Below are 21584 nucleotides of genomic sequence, written 5' to 3' on the forward strand. Positions count from 1 at the left end.
GGCTGCTCGGTTGTTCGCGGTCGGTCGCGCTTCTCGGTGGTAGCGGTGTGTTTTCCCCCTTCCCGGGAGCCGTGTCCGGCGATAAAGCTGGGGGGGCTGGAGCCCAACCCTGTGTCTGCTTCCCGGGAAAACAACGAGTCTTCAAACTACAGGCGAGTTCTGGGGGGTTGGTTTGCTGGCGAAAACAGCAAGTCGCTTGGAAATGGGGAGTTGGCGGCAGGGGATGAGTTTTTGCCTTAGTTGGTGTGGCTGGAACGCTTGAGCCACTTCATAGAATCGTGGAATGGTTAAGGTTGGAAGGGACCTGCATTTCTGTGTCATCAGCTTCCCGGTGGTTCCCCCTTGCTTAGGGTGTTGCGTATCAAGTGCTGAGGGAGTGGTTAATAAAACGTGTTGAGCTTTTTTAGTTGTTAAGAGTAGAAACTGCTTTTAGCTCAGTGACTCTGACCAGCTCGGTGTCCATGTGCTTGGGCTTGGATGCACTCAGGTCCTGAGCAGGGGTCTCCAGGGGGTTTGCTCTTGCCGAGTGTGATTTGACAGGTGTCAGAAGCACACGTCCACAGTGCTTTGTGTAGCAGCTTGTCTAAGCTTGGAGTTGAAAGGGTACAGAGTCACCCCTGAGCTGGAAATGCCAAAGAGCAGTTGGTTTGAAGAGCATGGACTTGATTCTCTCACACAGATTTATTTTTTTGAGCTGTCATTAGTTTTTATTTTGCACTTTTTCTGTCTTGATCAAGATCTGGAAGCTCAGCTGACTGCCATCCAGGGGTGCTTGTCATAGCAGGTTGGTTTATTTTGGGAAAAACAGCTCCCTTGATCAGTTGGCCTTTGTGATTTAATATAACAGCCCAGATCATTTAGGTCTGACTTATCTCGACAGCTTCAAAGCATATTCTCTCTTATTAGTCTGTTCAAACTGGAGCTTCTTGAGTCTCTCCCAGAAAATCTGAGGAACACCCAAATGCATTTTGCCCAAACTGGTGTTATCTGTGATAAGATCACATCTGTGATAACATGTGATCATGTGTTATCTGATGCAGGAGAAAGTGTGGTCTTCGTGTTGGTGGTTTGCAGTCACTACAGATCCAAAAGCTACTCCCAAACAGGTTGAGCTGCATTTTGCCACACTTCTTCTCTACCAACCTTCCCCTAGGAAAATGAACTCTTTGGCAGTCCACCACCTACAGAGACAGATGCTGTGGACATTTCAAGGCTTGGGTGCAGGAGAGTCTCCACTGCTGAGGGTGCTTCTGTGGATGGGTTTTGAGCAGAAGTTTCCTCACCCCCTGAGGAAAGAGTTACAGATGATGCTGAGAACTAGTGTTTCATCCTGGGGCAGCAAGAATAAGACTGGATTTAGTTGAGCTTGGGAGAGATCTTAGTAAATGTTAGTCATTATGCAGGTAACTGTGTAAACCAGTACCACTTGCTCCTTCTTGCCTTTCTTCCCTTTCTGTGTGAACTGAGCTTATGCTGGTTTAGTTTTATCTTTCAGCACAGTCAGTAAAACAAAATATCTTTTCTTTCATCTCTAAAGATCTATTGTAAGTGGGTAGAAAAAAAACCTAGCAGCTTATCATATTCCCTGTTCAAATGTTAAGGTAGCTTTTCTTTTTTTTTTTTGGTGTGTGCCTCCTGGTGTTTGGAAAATGGTACCAGGAAAAAGTCTGACCTCTGGAAGAGAATAAAAATCATGCTAAAACCCCTCAGATTGGTTCCACTAAGTTTGCTGTTGATGGAAGGAAGAGTATGTGGGCATTCCCTTGTCCTGTGAGAGATATGTGATTGTCTCATTTCACAGTTGTACTTCATGGCAACTGATGAACTGTTCTTTCTAATTACTACTGTTTACAGAGAGAAACCTTTCCAGTCAGCTGTTCCTAGAGCTTCCAATCCAAATGCTGTCTGGAGAATTCTTGAACTTCTCTTTTGCATGGCAGGTGCCAGTGAAAGCGTGGCAAAGCACATGCTTGAAGCATGCAACAATAATCTGGAGATGGCTGTGACCATGTTTCTGGATGGTGGAGGCATAGCTGAGGAGCCCAGCACCAGTTCTGCAGGGGTGTCTGCTGTTCGACCACACACTGAGTAGGTACCCCACAAGCACCTTTGTGTCATCAGCAGCCTGTCTTTAAGAATTTCACAGTGTGAAGCAGAACAAACACAACAATTGTCACTTGTCAGCTGCTGTCAACCCACTGTCACATGTGCTTTGATGATCTTGTGGAGTTGACTGCTCCAATTTTGTTCTGGGTGGGTAAGTTCTTGCTGTGTAAGTTGAGGTGTAGAACAACAAAGTTTAAGCACCCTTGCATGTAGTTCAGAAGATTTCTGTAGCTTACACATGCTGGTTTTTGCAAACAGAGCTCAAGACATTAAAGTAGGGATCCAGTAGTAAGAGATTCTTACTTTTAAATTGCTCCAGCAGTTTTGCTTTATGTTCATTTAGAAGTTAGAGGATTATCTTGTTATAGTTTTTATAAATGTAGTCACCTTAGTCCCATTTGTAAGGGTTTTCTTGTGTTAAATGCAACCAGATTTGGCACTGGGAAGGCTAGGTTGTGTACACTAGTATGCAGAGGAACTGCAAAGTCTGCATCTCTGTAGTAACCACGGGAGGAGAATGGCAAACAGATTAATTAGCAGCCTTTGCTAAGTTTAAAGAGACTTATCCAAGTTTAAAGACTGTTATTAAGGAAGTAAAAAACATTTGAATAGTAGATTGACAAAACCTGGGATGTAGTCACCCAGAGGGATCTGTGTAATCTTCTATCAAGACTTAAAAAGCTCATCCCTGCCAGGCCTGAATACAGAGTGTACAAAGTCCTGCCTCAGTACCAGGACTGGGAATGGATGGTCTCTTGTTGACCTCAAATTCCTAGATTTGATGCAACAACACAACAGTGTCCTCAGCTGGTTCAAGTTGCAGAGCCCTTTGGAGCACAATGGGATGTGGTTTATTCAGTACTTGAAATACTGTGGTCTCTGATTTGATTTTTTTTTTTTTCTTTCCTCTTTGATAGGGATGAAGTTCGAGCTCCAATTCCTCAAAAACAGGAAATTTTAGTGGAGCCTGAGCCCTTGTTTGGAGGTAGGTTTGTGTTCTAATTTTTGGTGGTTGTTCTTTTTTTGTTTTCTTTACCTTGAAACAAGCTGAGAGACAAGAAAAACAGGACTTGCTAAATATGAAGACATTTTTTTCTTGGTTGGCTTCTGTTCCTGCTGCAACTCAGCAGCCTTGTAACACAAATGCCTACTGGGAAATACACTGGTGTTACTGGAAACCTCACACATTAGAGGTGCTGCATTCCCAGTGGGACTAATTTGCTGGCTCCTGTTTCATGAGACTTTGTGAAGCAACAGGAAATTAGCTGTGATCAGTGTACATCTGGGGTTCAGAACTGTGCCACCTGCTGTGGAAGTGTTCAAGGGGGTGGGATAAAACCTTGAGCTTTGCCTGGTGAGTGAAAATGAAGAGGACAAACATGCATGAGGCAGCCTGGCAAGCTGGAACTGGAGAGATACTTGGGCTTTTCAGCTCTTTAACCTCATAGAAGGAGACGTGTTGGTTTCTGTCCTAAAGTGTCATATAGAGACAGTCCTATGAGCTTAGGTTTTCTTCCAGCTGAAGAATGACCCTATCTATTTGTGCTCTGCCAGATATATGGATCCCATCTTGCTCTGCAAAGGTTATCAGGAAAGCATCTACCTTGGACTGCTGTGAACACCTTTCCCAGCACTGCCAGACTGTAGCTGAGCCTGGCAAGGGAAATGTTGCTTTTCTTGACCTTGTCCTTCAGTTGTTGTTCCCAGCTGTAGTTTAAGTTGCTCTGAGGTTGGCTGTAATGGGTTGTGCTTGTGCCCAAGCATTTCGAGTTGCAAAAGATGCAGCTGGAGAGGCATTATTCACATAATGTTTCTCATTCAGGCTTTCTTTTTCCACTACATTCTATATGGGACACTGATTCTTTGCTCCATCCTCTGTATGAGAAGAATGCAAGGAACAAGAACTGTATTTACATTGCTCTCTTTAATTTATTCTTTATCATATTATTATAACAGTTAGGCTTTGAAAGTTCTATCTTAAAATTGTTCTGCTTTCAGTGAACAGTAATACAGAGAAATAGTTGGAATAAGTCTTGGCAGGTAATTTTAGTTTGCATCCCAAGTACAGGGGTTGTGCTGCACTGTAGGATTTCAGGGGCACTTCTAGGTGCTATTCCAGTGATCTGCTATCTCTGGCATCTGCAGGTAACTTATTCCCAAGGTGTTCTTGCAGGTAATCTAGTCCCAAGGTGTTCTTGCAGACAGGGATACTGGATCCAACAGAAGAGTGTGACTTTTGCCAATCCAATTAAGAAGTTTGTACAGGATTTGGAGAAGAGATTACTGAAGAATAGAAATTGTGAAAGAAGCAAATGTGTTTCTGAATAAAGAAAATATCCCTCAGTGGGGTTTCATCCTCAGAGGTTTTCCATCTACTTGAAGGCCTTTTACAAGTCTTGACTGAAGTTGTGACATGTTGATGCTGTGGCAGCACTGCAACTGTGTGCTGAGCCCACCAGAAAGGTCTAACTTGAAGCTGTTGTGTTTTGTTGATCCATATTTTGTTCCTGGGGTGAATTTTGCTGGAAGGAGGATGTGTCAGGAAATGGATCTTGCAGCCAACCTCTTCTTTCCTCCCGTCCAGCCCATCCTAATGACCTCCTTCCCACATCATTCCTACTTTGGTGTCCTATACGGTTTTCCCACCAATGTGGGGAAAGTGTGATGGACAGTACTCATATGTAACTATTTTCCTAGCATACTTCTGCAATAATTCTTGTCTTATTCTTGATTCCAAGCCCCTAAAAGACGCAGACCCGCGCGCTCCATATTTGATGGCTTTCGGGACTTCCAGACAGAAACCAGTAAGTGTCTACAGATCAGTAAGACAGAGGTTCTGGTTTGTTTGTTTTTTTAATACAAATAAGATTGAAAAATAGTTCCTATTGTAGCAATGAAAGGGGAATGTATTGGGTCCGAATTATTTTCTGTCCCCTGACACGTTTAGTCAGGGTTTTCCAGTAAACACTGGGAACTGTGGAAATGAAAGTACAAGACTCATCATACCCTTAATTCTTTTCTCCTCATGTTCACTTTGTTATGAGCCATTTAATGATACACAATATATAAAACCACTGTGAGGGTTTTTGATGAAACTTTAGCATGGATTTTGGTAAAACATTGTGGATGAATGTCACTGTCTGGCTAGCTCTGGCCATGAAAGTCAGAATTGTTTTCTGGCTCTTAGGACTGCTACACAGGGATGTTTTTTTTCCTGTCGGGGTCCAATGTCTGCCTGAAAATGCACACTGTGGCCCATTGACAGGTCCTCTCACTACTGGGAAGTTTTTGGAATAGTTCTTGCCCGTTTCAGCTGATTGGGTTTTGTAAAATACCTTGTATCGCTGCATTTTGGGGTGAGCATTTGCTGTGATTTATCTTTCGTGTATAGGATCGTGTTCATGTAGGAGAAATATGTTCTGTATTATTTTGAATGGAGTTGATACCACTAAAAGAAACTTGCTCCAAGTGTGCTATTTGGGGATAAACTAGTCTGAAAACTCACCCACCTGAAAAAGACAGAGAAATACCTTTGGATACCACTATGTAAACTAAATCTGTTTTAGTTTATTTTCTTTTCCTTCCTTACAGTCAAGAAATAGAAACACAGGAATAGAAATATTTCAAGTAGAAGTTATGATGCTACAATCTAGCACATTTGCCGTTTTAAAAGCATCACTGGGGACAAGTCATGGCTGGGGTTTTTTTTCTCATTTGGTTTCAAATACTGGCACATGACCCCCTCTGCTGATACTCACATGAATTCAAATGTTTTTTAAACATCTTATAATGTTATAAATCTTATAAATAAATGCCCAGTGCTTGGGAAAGCTGAAACAAGCAGGGTTTTTCCCTTACATAGCAACTCATCTTATTCATGTGGTCTAACTTTGTGGCTCTTGTGCAGAAGTTTTATGTGTGAGCATCTTGCCAATAATAAACCCACCTTGTGAGTGTTGTGTCTAATTCAGTTTCCTTTCCTCTTGGGGCTGTGCAGTTCGACAGGAACAGGAGCTACGGAATGGAGGGGCAGTAGATAAGAAGCTCACAACTCTAGCAGACCTCTTCAGGCCTCCCATTGATCTGATGCACAAAGGCAGCTTTGAAACAGTAAGTTTTGACATTTGTGTGCCAATTCTTACCTGGTGACTATGTGAAACCGTGTGTTAGGCTGCTGGCATGTGTGGATCAATTTCTTGGGTGATGAGAAGTGATAAATATTTTATGGACTGCTTATTGAAAGGTTGATGATTTAGTGAAGGACTTAACTACTGATGATGGCCCACATTGTTTGTGTTTCATTGTCAGGGTGGCAAATCACACTTGTTGGAAGGCTGTAGTGCCCAGAGGATGCTGGTCAGAACAGAAACAGTGGTGTTTCAGGATGACTTTGTAATGAAGGCACATTATCATATTCAGCAGAGCTCTTGTATAAAATCACACCCTGTTGTCTTTTGCATCTGGTAGTGGGAGAAGTATCCAAGAGAATGTCTGCTTGGGAAGAGGCCTATTAGAATAATGGAATCACAGAGTCCCAGACTGGTTTGGGTTGGAAGGGACCTTCAAGATCACCCAGTTCCAACTCCCTGCATGGGCAGGGACACCTCCCACCAGCCCAGGTTCCTTCAAGCCCCATCCAACCTGCCCTTCAACATAGCCAGGGATGGGGAGCCACAGCTTCCCTGGGCAACCTGGGCCAGGGTCTCACTACCCTCACACTCAAGAATTCCCTCCTAATGTCCAACCTAAGTCTCCCATCTTCCAGAAATAATTTCAGATGTCACCTTTCCTGTCTGTGCAGCCATGTGTGGGTCTAGTCATAAGTTGTTACAATATAGATCAGTGACTTAACTAATGATTATAAAATATGCAAATTGGTATATATTTTTATTTTATCAGTCCATCCTTTCCAGATACTCTTCAGAAGTTACAGTTACTTCTGAATTTCCATCTGGTCATCTTTAAGTAGCTGAGGTTATTATGATAGGATGATTTAATGAGAATGCAAACTACTGATCAGCTGGTGTGATACAGATGCTGCAGACAGTGCTGGAGATCTGACTCCAGGAGCTGAACAGAAGTATTATTTACATTCTTGTCACATTTCCCTCTCCTGCCATGCAGAAATACTCTACTGGAGAATCTTTGGAGAAATGCTGTGTGCCTTTATGGAGTTTCCAGTTCTCATCCTGTTGGCCTCATCTCTCTTGTGATGCTTCCCAAATCACCAGGGATCAGTTGGCTTGTCACTAATTCCCCTGTTTTGACAGTGCCCTCCATATGCTTAATCCTCTAACAAAATTCCAGGTTTGAAAGGAAGGATAGCTGTGTCTGCCTCAGCAAGTGATTTGGTGCAGTGGAAGCAGATGAGCAGACTGAAGTGTTTGGTGCTGAGGCACCTCTGCCTTGGGATATGTGGTTCAGGGTGTACTTCAAACAAGGTTGTGTCAGGTCCTCCAGCTGATGATACTGGGCCTCTGGTTCAGTGGTGGTTGTGAACTCAGTGAATGTGTGGTTCAAGGGAAAGGGAATTCCCATGGAATCAGCCAGTGCTGCTTCAGACTGGAGCAGGGAGAGTCAGGGAGTGCCTTCTGACCTCTACTGGAGAGCTTGAGATGAGGGCTGATCTTTCCTCCTGTCTTGCAGAAAGGATATCCAGACTTCAGCAATGGTGTCAGCCACAGTCTGAAGTGGTTTCAGAGGATGAAATAAATGATTGATAGATCTGATTGTCCTAAAGCCTCTGCATTCTTAGTTGCTCTTGTAAATTAAAAAGTGTGGGCATGTTATATGTGCACACCTTGTCCTTTTAGCTGCAGTAATTAAAATTAAGAATTAATTTGATTAAGTTAAAGATTGTACCCTTTCTGGGACTGGTTTTCGCCTCTTTGTGTTCTTGCATGATTCCTTGTCCCGTGGCATATCCTTCATTTCTAACTGAAGCTCCTCAACCCCATTGCAGTAAAAATCTTCAGCTTCTCAGGTTGTTGGCCATGGCCCCTTCCATTTTACTGTTATGATGGGAAACTGTTGTACTGCTTCAGGCTAAGACAACATTGGGCTTCCTGTGAACCCAGTGACCTGAGTCTCTCAGATTTCATATCTAACAAGCTGCTTCCTCCATCTCTCTACACCTAGATAAACACATATAAACTATATAATAAATCAGAGATGTTTCTCACATTCCAAAGCACCAAAGACTAATAAACACTGTATTTTGATGCCCTCGTAGTTAATCTAAGTGGGGGTTTCTTATTATTATTAGTGTGTGATATATTCTAACCTCTGGAGGGGCAAGAACATCCTGCCAGTTTTGTGCCACTTACATTTATCATAGAATCATTAATGATTTATGAGTTTATTCAAACCTAGCAAGAGCAGTGGCAACTGGTCTTACTACAGATTTCATGTAGCTTTGCTGTTTATCTTTTGTTGCTCATCTTTGGGTACTCTAAGGTTGGTTTTGATAGTAAGTAGATTTAGTAGCCTTTGGTTTTCCCCAGGAAACCTCCTTTTTCTTCAAATACCAAGAAAGTTTGTTGCAAAAAGCAACATTTCATTTTAACTCAGTAAAGCTTTTAAGAGTAGGTGAGAATGACATTTCATTGAAGAGACATTATCAAGTGTTGAATGACTTCTTTGAACTTGCTATCTGAAAAAGGCAGTGTGCTTCACATACAGAGCAACTTATGATCACTATACTTGTGAAATTGTGTGATTAACTTAATGACACCATAAAAATGTGGTAAAAAAGATTTGATACAGAAAATCTGTAAAATGCCTTCTTTTGATCCTACAGGCTTTTTGAATGTGGTGACTGAGCCACTAGATGTTAGTTACGTAGTGGTTGGTGGAACGGGGCTGTGTAAACCAGAGGCAAACTACTACTTGGACCAGCAAGGTGTTAACCTGAGCTGCCTTTTTTTTTTTTCTTACTAGAAAATTTTATCTGAAATTTCAGAGCTTAAATACACAGTGTCACTAAACCATCTGTGTTTGAGGAGTGTTGTGTGGTTAAAAGCCCGTTAAAGTTGCTCAAGGGATTTTTAACTGTCATTTCCTGACTTTTAATATTGAGCTTTCATGTGTATTAAGCTTCAGTGTTATCTCCTGAATAAATAATCGCTGTAGAATCTGCTAGGAATAAATCACTAGACTATAATAAATAAGTTGAACACCAAACATACTTTGTAAAGAAGAGCATGATTTTTTTCTAATCTCAAAGACTGCTTTCCAGAATTGCAGGTGTTCATCTTCTCATGCATATGATGTGGTTTAGAATCATAGAGTCCCAGACTGGTTTGGGTTGGAAGGGAGCTTAAAGATCATCCAAATCCAACCCCCTGCATGGGCAGGGACACCTCCCAGCAGCCCAGGTTGCTCCAAGCCCCATCCAACCTGCCCTTCAACACTGCCAGGGATGGGGCAGCCACAGCTTCCCTGGGCAACCTGGGCCAGGCTCTCACCACCCTCACAGGAAAGAATTCCCTCCTGATGTCCAACCTAGGTCTCCCCTAAATAAATCTCTCCCTAATTTGGGGGGGTGTGCACCAAATGGACTTGGTTTATATTTCTTGTTTGAGGAGTAGATAATTCTCATTAGCACTCATTAGGATTTCAGTGCTGCTGTCAAGTGACTGCAGGTAATATTGCAGATCTTCAGGCCTGTATGAAGTTTCCTCATTTTACAAGTCAAACCTTTTCTAGCTGCTCTCAGCTTTACAGCTGATACTGATTTTCTTTTTTCTTTATGCTGTATGTAGCAGCAATAATTGGGAAGCTAATCCAGTCATTGTACTCAAATGTTGTGATGATCTTTGCATAAGGTTCTTCTAGACTGCACTTTTGGCACAGGAATGGCTGGTTGGTGAAGAGATGAGTGCCCTGGCCCAGGCACTAAGTGTTAGTGTAGAACAAATAGGATATTTCTTGTTAGATAATCTCATGCTCTGACTTTGTGTCACCTGTTGTCTGCCAAGCTGAATCATGCTTGATTAGCAGATGTCCAGAAGGTCACAAGATGCTGGCTCCACTTCCTTGCTTCTCTCTGCTGACTTAAAGGAGCAGTGCATTAAGGAAGAAACACCACATTTATAAGCCACACATGGTTCAGAAAAGTCAAATGAGAGGGAAAACATGTTACTTTTAGTAGTGCAAGAGCTCAAGGTTATCCAGTGAGATCCAGTACTGGGTGCAAAACAAGACTGCTTTCACATGTTGCCCAACCAGGTTGCTGGTTTGTTACTGTAAGTTGTGATGAAAAATGTAAATGGGTAGAAAGGGTAAACCTAGGACAGATTGGTTTGGGATTTTTTGCATCTGGCCTCTTGTATGTGAGAATATTTACCTGTCTTTGAAAGTTCCTCCTCTGCTGATTGCTGAAAGCTGGACCAGAGGTGCTTGCAGAGTGGTTGTCCTGCTTTTACCCAACCTGTGCCTTCCCTGACTCTGGCTTATATCACTCAAAAGGAGAGGAATGGAGTGCAGTTATGTTGGAAACAGTGGATCTAAAGCCCACAGACACAGCTCCTAGGATATGCAAGCCAGCTCTTGAGCCTTCCCTTGTTCTTTTTGTCACTTTCCCACCTATATAACCTCCAAACCCACAGTGTTTCTTCCCTCCACACTCTTCTCCTTCCACCCACCTCCATCCCCTCAGACAAACCCCAGTAGCTGTGAAAGAGCAGAGTTGTTGGTGTGTGAGATGGTAGCAACATGACTGTCCTTTTAAATGTTAAATGTGAAGCCTTTTTGTTTTTAGAAGGAAGTGAAAAGTAGGTTCAAAAGCTACACCTGCTTTACCAGTGAAAACCCAGCTTCACAGATGTTCTGTGTGCAATTTCCTGTTTACACCTTTCTGGGGACCTTAGCTGGACTGAGGAAAGGTAGAGCCAGGTTTTCACTAACATTGGAAAATATTCAAATTGTAGATGCACTTCCCAGCTTTCTAGTTACTTAAGTTCTTATAATTCATTATGGATTACATTAGAACACAGGGCTAAGGCAATCCCATTGACTCCAATTTTTGTTCCCTTTAAGCTTGGGCAGTACCTCTAGGCCTTACCTTAAACTGATTTCCTTGAATTAGTTCTCAAAATCCACAGCTAACTCAAAGGAAGACTTTTAAATAAAAGCATAATGACTATATTTAAGACCCTTAGCAATTGCTTAGGTGTCACCTGCCCTACTTTTCTCACCTGGTGACCAAATACTGGATTCTGATGCTGTCATGTTAGTGGTCAGCAGTGAGCCTGAGGTCCTTTGTGAAAACAGGAGAACTATTCCATGCTTCTACATTCATTTTTTTTTTTCCTTTGAGTAAAATAAAAATTGGCTCTGCAAGTCACTTGGTCATGCAGATCAATTCTGTAGACTGAGATTCTTCACTTTGTGAAGCTAAGTGTGTGCAGCTCCCATGTCTGTCTGTCTGTCACACATTGGATAGGCTGTCTATCCAAAAGTACACTGGCTAAAATTCATTTTTAAAGTCAAATCTTTGGTTTGGAGAACAAAATATTGCCCAAACAGCAAAATCTTGCCTAACATCCTCATTCCTTGAGTTTGCTGTTAAGTGCATGAGCAGCAGGATGGTGAACACACTTAGACATCAATAGGTTTTTTCCAATTTTTTAGAAGGAAAGTGAGTTCATGTGCTAGTTCCAGTTTTTCCTGATGGTAAGAGCAAAAAAAAGATCTAGCCCTCTTTTTTTCAACAGGTTTGACAGTTCACCGATCAGAATTACATTCTTGCTCAAACTCCTACCATTAACTTGCAACCAAGCAATCAGACAATGCCAGCTTTGTGACTCAAACCAGTAAGATTTCTTCCTGCACCTTCCTGTCTTCCTCCCCACTTGCAGTCTGGATAAGGAGCATCAAAAAAGGATGCACAGAGTTAACTCAAAACTGACGAGAGAAACAAATAAATGCAGAGAGGGGGTGCTGTTGAATTAGCAAGTCCTCTGTCACTTAGGCAGCCTTCTCCAACAGAAGATGATCCACAGATTTCTCTTTAGAGTGAGCAGGTCTTTCCTCTGTTGTCAGCTCAGTGTGGTTAACTACACTCCTTCCCCAACAAATACTTTATTCAGCATCCCTGTGTGTGTGTGTCCCCTCCCCAAGTTGCTTTTCCCACTCTTTGCTTGGCTTGTTGACATCCAGCAGCTCTGGTCATTGATGTGACACTGTAGTACAACCAGTCTCCTTGAAAGCAGGTCTTCCAGCCCTACTCCTTCTGGCAGCCTTTTCACTAGTCTTTCTCACACTGAAGGGGTTTTGGTGAAAAATCTGGCTGTGTTAGAAGACATCACTGAGCATTGCTAGCACTTGATGATGTCAGGCCCTTTGCTTAGGTCTTTATGGAGCTTTTCTCTGTGCTTACAGGCCAAGGAGTGTGGTCAGATGCAGAACAAATGGCTCATGATTAACATTCAGAACGTGCAAGATTTTGCCTGTCAGTGTCTGAACCGTGATGTCTGGAGCAATGAGGCTGTGAAGAACATCATCCGGGAGCACTTCATCTTCTGGCAGGTGAGAGAGATTGATGGGGCCCTGGGGGTGACTTAGTGCCTTGGTAGATGGGGCAGTGAAAAGGAAAGAGTCTTCAAATCAAATGGCAGTTCTCTTGGGAAACTTGCAGAAAAGATGCAGTGGTTCCTGAGTGGAGAGGTGGTTCTTGGGTGGAGAGTTAGTTCATGGACATGCACTTTAATGCAGAAACTGCCCTTCACTTGTGCATTCAAGATGTTGCCATGTAGCTTCTAATACATGGAGTGTTGCAGGTGTATTTTCACCTTGTCTGAGTTACTGAGAACTCCTACTTAACATTTGTAGCATGAACTATACAACAGAGAGAAACTCTGTACGATCTGATGATGCAGTTTGTTTTGTGTTCCTTCACCCAGTAATTTGCTTCCAACGTGGTCTTTTGCAGGTATACCATGACAGTGAGGAAGGACAGAGGTATATACAGTTCTATAAATTAGCAGACTTCCCTTACGTCTCCATCCTGGATCCCAGAACAGGTAAGATAAGTGACAATTAGTTACCTGCAGTTTGTATATCCCATGAGAAGGCCTGGCAGCTGTAACCTGGAATATCATCTTTCACAGCACCTGAAGAATCCCAGTTACGTTGTTTTGCTCTCTGAGAGACCTTGTTGTCTCTGAAGAAGTGAAGTGATAACGCTCTGGACGAACTAGGAGGATAAAACTCCCCAGTCTTGCTGAAATGTTGTGTGGTTGTACTTGGTGTAGCTCAGCGAGTGCCTTGTTGGACAGTGAAGGTGGCGCGACCTGGTGGTGAAACTGTGAAATTAATTCACTTTTAAGTGTCCTTTCAGAAAGTACTTCAAGTCATGGGATGAATAAACTACAATATTTGTAAGAATTACACGAATCTGCTCCCTGCTCCTTGCACAGCAGCTTTGTGAAGCTCAGAGATGACTTGTTAAATTGCATCTTAATTTTGAAAGAACATTTAGGCATTGGGTTTGTTTGTTTGGTTTTTTTTTTTTAATTGAAGAATCAAAATTCGTTTTCTGGAGGATTTGGTTTTATTTTCCTATTCTCTTTTGTCTTTGGGACACGAGGAATGTAAACTCTGGTCTTCCCTAACTGTCTGGTCTCCTGCTTCTCAGGACTGAAGTAATAGTGTCTGTAATCAGAGCTGAGATTTCTTGCTATTTGACTTAAACCACCTAAACCTTTATTTTTTTAAAAGTTGGAACTGAGGTTAGGACACTCCTAGCATTTTACTTACAGAAATAAATGTTATTTTTGAAAAGCTGTAGAATCCAAGCAGGCAAGAATGTAGAAATACTTCTTCATAAACTTAGTGGTTTGGCTTTTTTTAATTTTGAAACCTAACTCACCATTCTGGGCACATGTTACCATAGATAAAAAGAATAGAAATAAACAGGGTCTGTATTTATGTCTGTCCATGATTGAAACCTTTTCAGGGGGGTAGAAGGGGGAAGCCTGGAGGATGTTGTGGTTTCACAAGTAACATACACACACAGCAGTGAATTATTTGTGTGTTGGACTGCAAACCTGCAGTCTTGTGCTGAAATTATGTTTCATGACATCTTTTTGTTCCATAGGTCAGAAACTAGTGGAGTGGCACCAGCTAGATGTGACTTCTTTCTTGGACCAAGTGACTGGGTTCCTGAGTGAGCATGGACAGCTGGATGGCCATTCTACCAGCCCTCCCCAGAAATGTTCTCGTTCAGTAAGTATCATAGAATCCCAGACTGGTTTGGGTTGGAAGGGGCCTTCAAGATCACCCAGTTCCAACCCCCAGCCCAGGTTGCTCCAAGCCCCATCCAACCTGCCCTTCAACACTGCCAGGGATGGGGCAGCCACGGCTTCCCTGGGCAACCTGGGCCAGGCTCTCACCACCCTCACACTCCACAATTTTCTCCTCATGTCTCACCTCAATCTCCTTCTTCCAGTTTCAATCCATTCCCCCTTGTCCTCTCCCTACAAGCCCTTGTCAAAAGTCCCTCCCCAGTTTTCCTGGAGGCCTTTCCTGAGTCCTTCTAGGAGGGCTGGAAAAACCTAAAAGAAGAAACTAGGCTGTCTTTATCCAGCTGTCCTGACTGAACACTCAGTAGAATAAAGAGAATAAATGAGTTAATTCAAGAGAATGCAAAAATACAGTGCTCCAGGGAACACCTTCTTCCACCAGAACTATTTCTGTCCTGCAGTTTGTGCTTTCGGTGTTTGTTTAGGATTTAGCAGTCACAGAACTGTGCATGTGAGGAAGGAAGATGTATCACTCCATTAAGTTACCACAGCAGGAGGAGCTTTCTGTGCTGCTTGTTCCTGCCAGTTTTAGTAGCTTCTTTTTAGAAGACCAATGTCCTCTTGGTTTTGTACCTGCCTAAAAACCATCTCTCTGTATTTGTGTCACGTCTGTGTTCAACAGGAGAGTCTCATTGATGCCAGTGAGGACAGCCAGCTGGAAGCTGCTATCAAAGCCTCATTACAGGAGACACATTTTGATTCCACACAGGCCAGGCAGGAGAGTCGGTCAGATGAGGAGTCAGAGTCAGAGATTTTTTCTGGAAGTGAAGAGTTTATTTCAGTTTGTGGCTCTGAGGAGGAGGAGGAATCAGAAATTCCCACCAAGTTGAGGAAGTCTCCACACAAGGACTTGGGGTATAAAAAGGAGGAGACCCGGAGGCCTCAGCCTGAACCCCCTGCAAGGACTGAGCCTGGGACAACATCCAACCACAGAGTAGTGCCCTGTGTTGATGCAGGGATATTGGAGGAGCCAACTGACAAGCCTGAAAGCACCTTCCGGGGCCTAGATGTGAATGGTAAGTTCCCACATTTTGGTTGTTGTCTTTAGAGTGACCTGTGTTCTGGGTTTTGTTGGGGTTTTTTTCCTGAAAATCTTTATGTGCTGACAAGCATGGTTTGATCCCTTGTTCTGAAAAGCTAAATCTTCTGTTTCACTCCCTCCTTGACACCAGAGATTGGAGTGATTCACCTTGGCGGCAGCACCACTCTGACAATAGGGATGCCACCACAAACTGCAGAGCTGCTTTGGTCACCAAGCTCAGATTTCTTTTGTAGACCTTGCCCATGAGTAAAGGGTAATGCAGGTGCACACAACAGGGCTTCTACCAGGATGGTAGAGAGAAGCAAAATAAAATCAGCCCCACCTTGGGCTCAGCTTGGCTGCTTTGATGATCTGGCCTAAGTTTTGCTAATGCTGCATCCATAAATGAGTCCCCAGAGTCTCTGTTCCTCCCTGTGGTGTCTGAGCTGGGATGCAGCAGAGGAAGGTGGTCTCAAAGGCACAGTGTACTTTTCTCTGGGAGCACTGACTGGTTCCAGTCACTACTATTAACTCTTGAATGAGTCCTGAGTTCGATGTGTATATTTTAAACACTAGGTAGAAGTATATCTTGATAGCCTGGAACGTTGTCTTTGTCTCCAGTCCCTAACCCTGCTCTGCTGTGCAGTAGAGCCTGCCACCTAAAATCCACCCAAGAGCTCCTTGCTGTTTGTTAACTTGTAGTAACTTCCTTTATGCCAGGACCAAAGGCACAGCTGATGCTAAGGTATCCAGATGGGAAGAGGGAACAAGTTTCACTGCCTGAACAAGCTAAACTGCTGGTGAGTGGAGTTAATCAGAATCCTTTGAGCACAGGAGAGCTGAAAGTGGAGAATTTCTTTTCCTGTGGTGGCATGGGATGCAGTCAAAGTGGTACATCCAAGAACTGCTTGCACTGTCATTCTGTTGTGTTTGTTCCTTGTCATTCCTCTCTTCCCATCAACACACTCTGGCTCTGTATGTTTCCCTTGCTGGTTGGGTTCCATGTACACTCCAGAGTCTTCCTTAGTCCCAGAATTGATGGTTTCTTTGCTAAAATAACTCTATGGGGTTTTTGCATTCATCATTAAATGACCATAAAATAGAAACATAGAGTGGTTTGTATTGGAAGGGACCATGGGCAGGGACACCTCCCACCAGCCCAGATTGCTCCAAGCCCCATCCAACCTGCCCTTCAACACTGCCAGGGATGGGGCAGCCACAGCTTCCCTGGGCAACCTGGGCCAGGCTCTCACCACCCTCACACTCCACAATTCCCTCCTCATGTCTCACCTCAGTCTCCCCTCTGCCAGTTTTCATCCCTTCCCCCTTGTCCTCTCCCTACAAGCCCTTGTCCAAAGTTCCTCCCCAGCTTTCCTGTAGCACTAGGAAGCAAATACTCTGAGCTCACTCATTTGTGGTTTGTGGGTTTTCTCGAAATGGAAAAGTTCAGTCACTGCTCATGGTCAGACAGCTGTAAGATCAAAGGCAAAACTCTTTGCTCCTGTTTTCCATCTCCTTCATTGTACTTCCACACTCCCTCTGGATGTGGACAGCAGAGCAGTCTTTGGAGGAAGAACTTCTGAAGGAACAAATTTGTTACAGTATTCTTTAATGACTGTGTTTCAGGTGTGTGTCTTTACTGTGCTTTGGGCTTGTTTACCTTGGAAAAGTTGATAGGGATGGTGTGTCCACCAAACATTTGGCAGGTGCTTAATTGCAAGCAGTGTGTTAAGAGGTCTCTTTGTTCCTGTTAGCTGTGAGTATTCATGACACAACAGCCAGTTAAGCTCATTTTCATGTGCTCAACCTAAAAGCTCTGTTTTGAAGTCTTGGGGAAGTCAAAAGCAGACATCTTCAGGTGGATCTCCTGCAGGTTTAGAAGAAAAGTGTTACATCTCTTACAGAAAATGAGACTATAACCAAGTCTGCAGCACTCTGGAAATGTTCAGTGTCTCAAGGTGATATTCTCATCTTTAACTGTTTGGCCTGAAAATAAAAGGGTAAAAAAAAGAAGATTATACCTTTGTTACACCAGCATCTCTCAAAACCCAGCATAAGCTTAGGTCTGCAGACTGCCTGCAGGGCTACACATGGAGTCCTGGGGCTGAAATACAAAGGGAGAACACCACAGAGCATTTCTCTTCCTGTAGGAACCAGCTTTACTTCCACACCTTCATTCTTGCATTCATCAGTGTATAATCTTTTACCAAGTGCTCTTTGCTATCTTAACTGCTTTTTGAAAGCAGTCTGTTAAATCAAATTGCATGTGTTATTAAACATGTAGCACCTTCCAACCTAACCCATTCTGTGGCTTTGGAATACTTCATTTATGTAGGTGATACACAGGTGCAATATGGATATATTCCTGATAATCCTGACCTCTGATTTGACTCCTTTTATGGACTGTGGTAATTTAAGGAAGTTCATCTTGCCGTGTGATTTCCATTGCTGCTGCCTGCTCTGCAGTCAGCAGAGGAATTTAGGTGAGTCAAGATCTGTGAGTAAAGAGATCTGTGGATTGCAGAGCTGAACAGGCAGCTTTTGTGCTCATGCCATGTGATCTTTTAAAGCCCTTTCAGTCAGAAGAAGATTTGAGTCTGGGATGTTTCTTTGTGAGCATTATTTCCATGCTGATTCTTTTCAGCCCTTCCTTGTTTCCATTTTTCAAGCTGTAAAAAGAAATTGTTCAAGGAGACAGATGCACTTGAGAAGTTTAATTGATGAGAGGATCTTGGCTCTCCCACCAACACTGGCTGCTTTGAAAACATTTCTTTTAATCTGTGGCTTTGTTATCAGTCAAGAGTGGCTTCTTTACACACTCTTATCTCCAGGATGTGCATCTGCTTCCAATATTACCCTAAGCCTTTCTTTTCCCCCCCAGGCAAGAATCAAAAAGGCAGAACTGCCTTTTCACAGCAACATTGTTCATTGTGCAATGAAGTAGCTGACTGATTGCCTGGATAACTTGTAGTCTACCAATGTTTGTAAGGTGTGCAGGAAGGGCTGGCCTTGAAACTGAGCAAGGGGGGAGATGTGGGCAGTAAACTCAACTGACTTTTTAAATTGAGTGGTTTGTAATGGAATTTAGATCATCCTTGTTGCCTGGAAAAGAAGTGACACCGACTTGAATTCCTCATCAGACACAGGTATTGTGTTCTGCAAAGCCTGTTGGAGAGCAGTGCAGGTAAAAGAGGAAGTTGAGGCACCAGTCTCCTTATTCCAAGAGTTTGTGTGTGGATTTTTATGAAATGTGTCCATGCAGCTACTTCCCTGGCTGTGATGCAGTCATCAAATCTTGGGAAAGTCCAGGTTGAAAGGATCCCTGGAGATCCTGGAGGTCCAAGCCTCTTTTGAATGCAGGACTGTAGGTGAGGTTTATCCAGGGCTCTTTTAAGCTGATTTTAGAATACTTTCAGTGAGGCACATTCCACCACTTCTCTGGGCAACTTCCTCCAGAGTTTAATTTCTCACACAGTAAAGAATTCCTTCCTTAAATCTAAATGGAATTTCTCCTGGAGCAACTGGTGTGTGTTGTCTCTTGTCACTGTGCATCCTAGTGAAAGAAATGCCTTTCTCTTCTCCAGATTGGAACCTTTAGATCATATTCCCACCAAGCTTTTTCCTTTCTAGGCTGAACAAATCCAAGTCCTTCAGGCTTTCTTCATGTCCCAAGGTGTCTCCTATACTCTATAGTCATTTTGATGGCCCTCCACTGGGTCTTCTTCAGCCATGGTCCCCTGTGGAAGGAGTCCCATCCACCAGCAGGCATTGCTGCTTCTCCCTGCTAGTTTTGACCTGTTGAGTAGGACCAGTGAGTCCCGTTGTGTCTTCAGTGGAACTTGTTTGGCCTCCCCATTTATTGCCAAGACTCTTTCAACATTTTTCTTCTTTCTTAAAATTTCTCCTAATGAAGAGAGAGCTGCTGTTTTGCTTCCACAGATCATGAGTCTCGAGAATGCTTTGTGCTGCGAGTTGCTGTCCTCCCTGTGTTTGGGTCTTACTTCTGGTCATCTTGTTGTTTTTGTCAAGGCCTCAATTCTTGCCCTTGTAGTGTTGCTGCCAGCATCCTACTGCTTTCCTGCTCATCTTCCCTGCTGCAGCAGAACATCCTGACCTCTTCCTGCAGCTCCTTGGCCTTGTTCTTCATCTGCATCCATGCCCCTGAAACATTAAGAGGAGTATGTGGCCAAGGGGGCCAGTGGTCTCCTGGGGTGCACTAAGAAGAGTGTATCCAGCAGGTGGAGGGAGGTTCTCCTCCCCCTCTACTCTGCCTTAGTGAGGCCACATCTGGAGCACTGTGTGGAGTTCTGGGCTGCCCAGTTCAAGAGGGACAGGGATTTCCTGGAGAGAGTCCAGCAGAGGCAACAAGGATGATGAAGGGACTGGAACATCTGTCTGATGAGGAAAGGTTGAGAGACCTGGGGCTGAAGAAGAGAAGACTGAGAGGGGAGCTTGTTAATGTTCACAGATATCTGAAGGGGGGTGTCAGGAAGAAGGGGCCAGTCTCTTTTCAGTGCTGCCCTGTGACAGGACAAGGGGCAGTGGATTCCAACTGGAGCCCAGGAGGTTCCACCTCAACATGAGGAAGAGCTTCTTTCCTGTGAGGGTGACAGAGCCCTGGGACAGGCTACCCAGAGAGGCTGTGGAGTCTCCTTTTCTGGAGACTTTCCAGACCTGTCTGGGTGCCTTTTAGTGACCTGCCCTCGTTTGGGTCCTGCTCTGGCCAGGGGGGTTGGACTGGATGATCTTCAGAGATCCCTTCCAACCTCAACCATTCAATGATTCTGCTGTGGACTGTTGTGGGAGACCATGTCCTGTGTCATGTCAGTGTTGCCTTCCTACCAGAACACAAACACCGCCAGCAGCCACCCAAGTCCTCTCCTGAGCCCCTTGCCTGTGAGGAGCACCAGTAACTACCACATGCTTGTTGCCAACCACTTATTGCTGGGTCACTTTGGTCCTGCAGGGGCAGCTCATCAATGAGGGGCAATAATCAGTGCTAGTAGAAGCTTAATACTCCTGGCTTGTGTTCATGTACTTAATACACTGGCACAAGTTGCCCCCCAAAAGTATGTGAACAGTATTGTTGGGACCCCCTTATTTCTTCATGCTTCCTGCTTTATTACATGTGAATTGTCTTTTTTTTCCCTCTCTTAAAAAAAGCTTTTCCTTCTGCCCAAGCTCTTGCTTTGTTGCTCTATCGCCTGCTGTTCTGCCCATCTCCATTTCTCTCTCCTTCTGTTTTGGGGCATTTAAGGATTATTTATTTTGGCAAATCTTCCTTTCCTGTGATTTGAATGTGGGGGGTGGGGTTCATCTTGCTGGAGTTCATGTGCTGTTGTGTGTGTTTTTTGTTGAAAGAATCAGGTTTTCATGGTTGTTACTCATCCCATGTCTGGGCCAAGTGGGGTATTGAAGTAAGACAGGCCTATACTATATGCAAAATAAATCCAGAATGCTCTTTGTGATTGCAAACTTCCTTTTCTTAAAGGAAGATGGGATCTTTTTGGACCTCCTTTTGTGTTGTATTTGAATAGTGTGACACTCCTTTGCCTTCCTTTCTCTCCAGGCCCTTGTGAAGCACGTCCAGGCTAAAGGATACCCCAATGAACGCTTTGAACTTCTCACCAACTTCCCTCGAAGGAGACTCTCCCACCTGGACTATGAGATCACGTTGCAGGAGGCAGGCCTGTGTCCTCAAGAGACTGTCTTTGTGCAGGAAAGGAATTAGCACTGTGGCCTGAGTTCTCCCAGCCTTCCTCCCCTCTCCTCTTTGCCTGGGACACCAACTCATGACATATGCAGCTGAGGGTCATAGCGTTGCAGTGCTGAAATCAGGCAGGCAGCTGGTTGACCCTTATCTCTCTTTGCTTCTCCTGCTCTAGTGACCAAATGAGAACATTCAGAGTTTTTATTTTCCTCCTCAGCCTGACCCCTGCATTGGAAAGAACACCTTTCCTTTGTTGTCATGGAATACAGGAAAATGATCTGCACACCCTTCTCGCTGCTATTCTAAAACTGTTTTGTTTAATTTATTTTTGAAACTAGTATGTGATAAGGCACTGAGTCATCTCTCTCTGGAAGGAGAGGGTGTAAATCTTCAGCACAGTCTTTGTTGTCATTCTCCACAGGAAAGGTCTCCATTAACCTTA

At 43.7% G+C, this 21584-nt stretch overlaps 1 protein-coding gene across 1 annotated transcript; it reads left to right on the plus strand.

Moving 5' to 3' along the window:
• Positions 1 to 1933: 1933 nt before the first annotated feature.
• UBXN7 (UBX domain protein 7) lies at positions 1934 to 21370 on the plus strand. The gene is made up of 10 exons (XM_009996745.1): positions 1934 to 2088; positions 3024 to 3091; positions 4845 to 4910; positions 6104 to 6216; positions 12490 to 12636; positions 13040 to 13130; positions 14207 to 14334; positions 15034 to 15427; positions 16153 to 16232; positions 21002 to 21370. The coding sequence occupies exons 1-10, from the start codon at positions 1934 to 1936 to the stop codon at positions 21161 to 21163; spliced, it is 1404 nt and encodes a 467-aa protein (XP_009995047.1). The 3' UTR covers positions 21164 to 21370.
• The last annotated feature ends 214 nt before the right edge of the window (positions 21371 to 21584 follow it).

This window comes from Chaetura pelagica, unplaced genomic scaffold (assembly GCF_000747805.2).
Source record: "Chaetura pelagica isolate M959 unplaced genomic scaffold, ChaPel_1.0 scaffold264, whole genome shotgun sequence".
NCBI classification, from domain to species: domain Eukaryota; kingdom Metazoa; phylum Chordata; class Aves; order Apodiformes; family Apodidae; genus Chaetura; species Chaetura pelagica.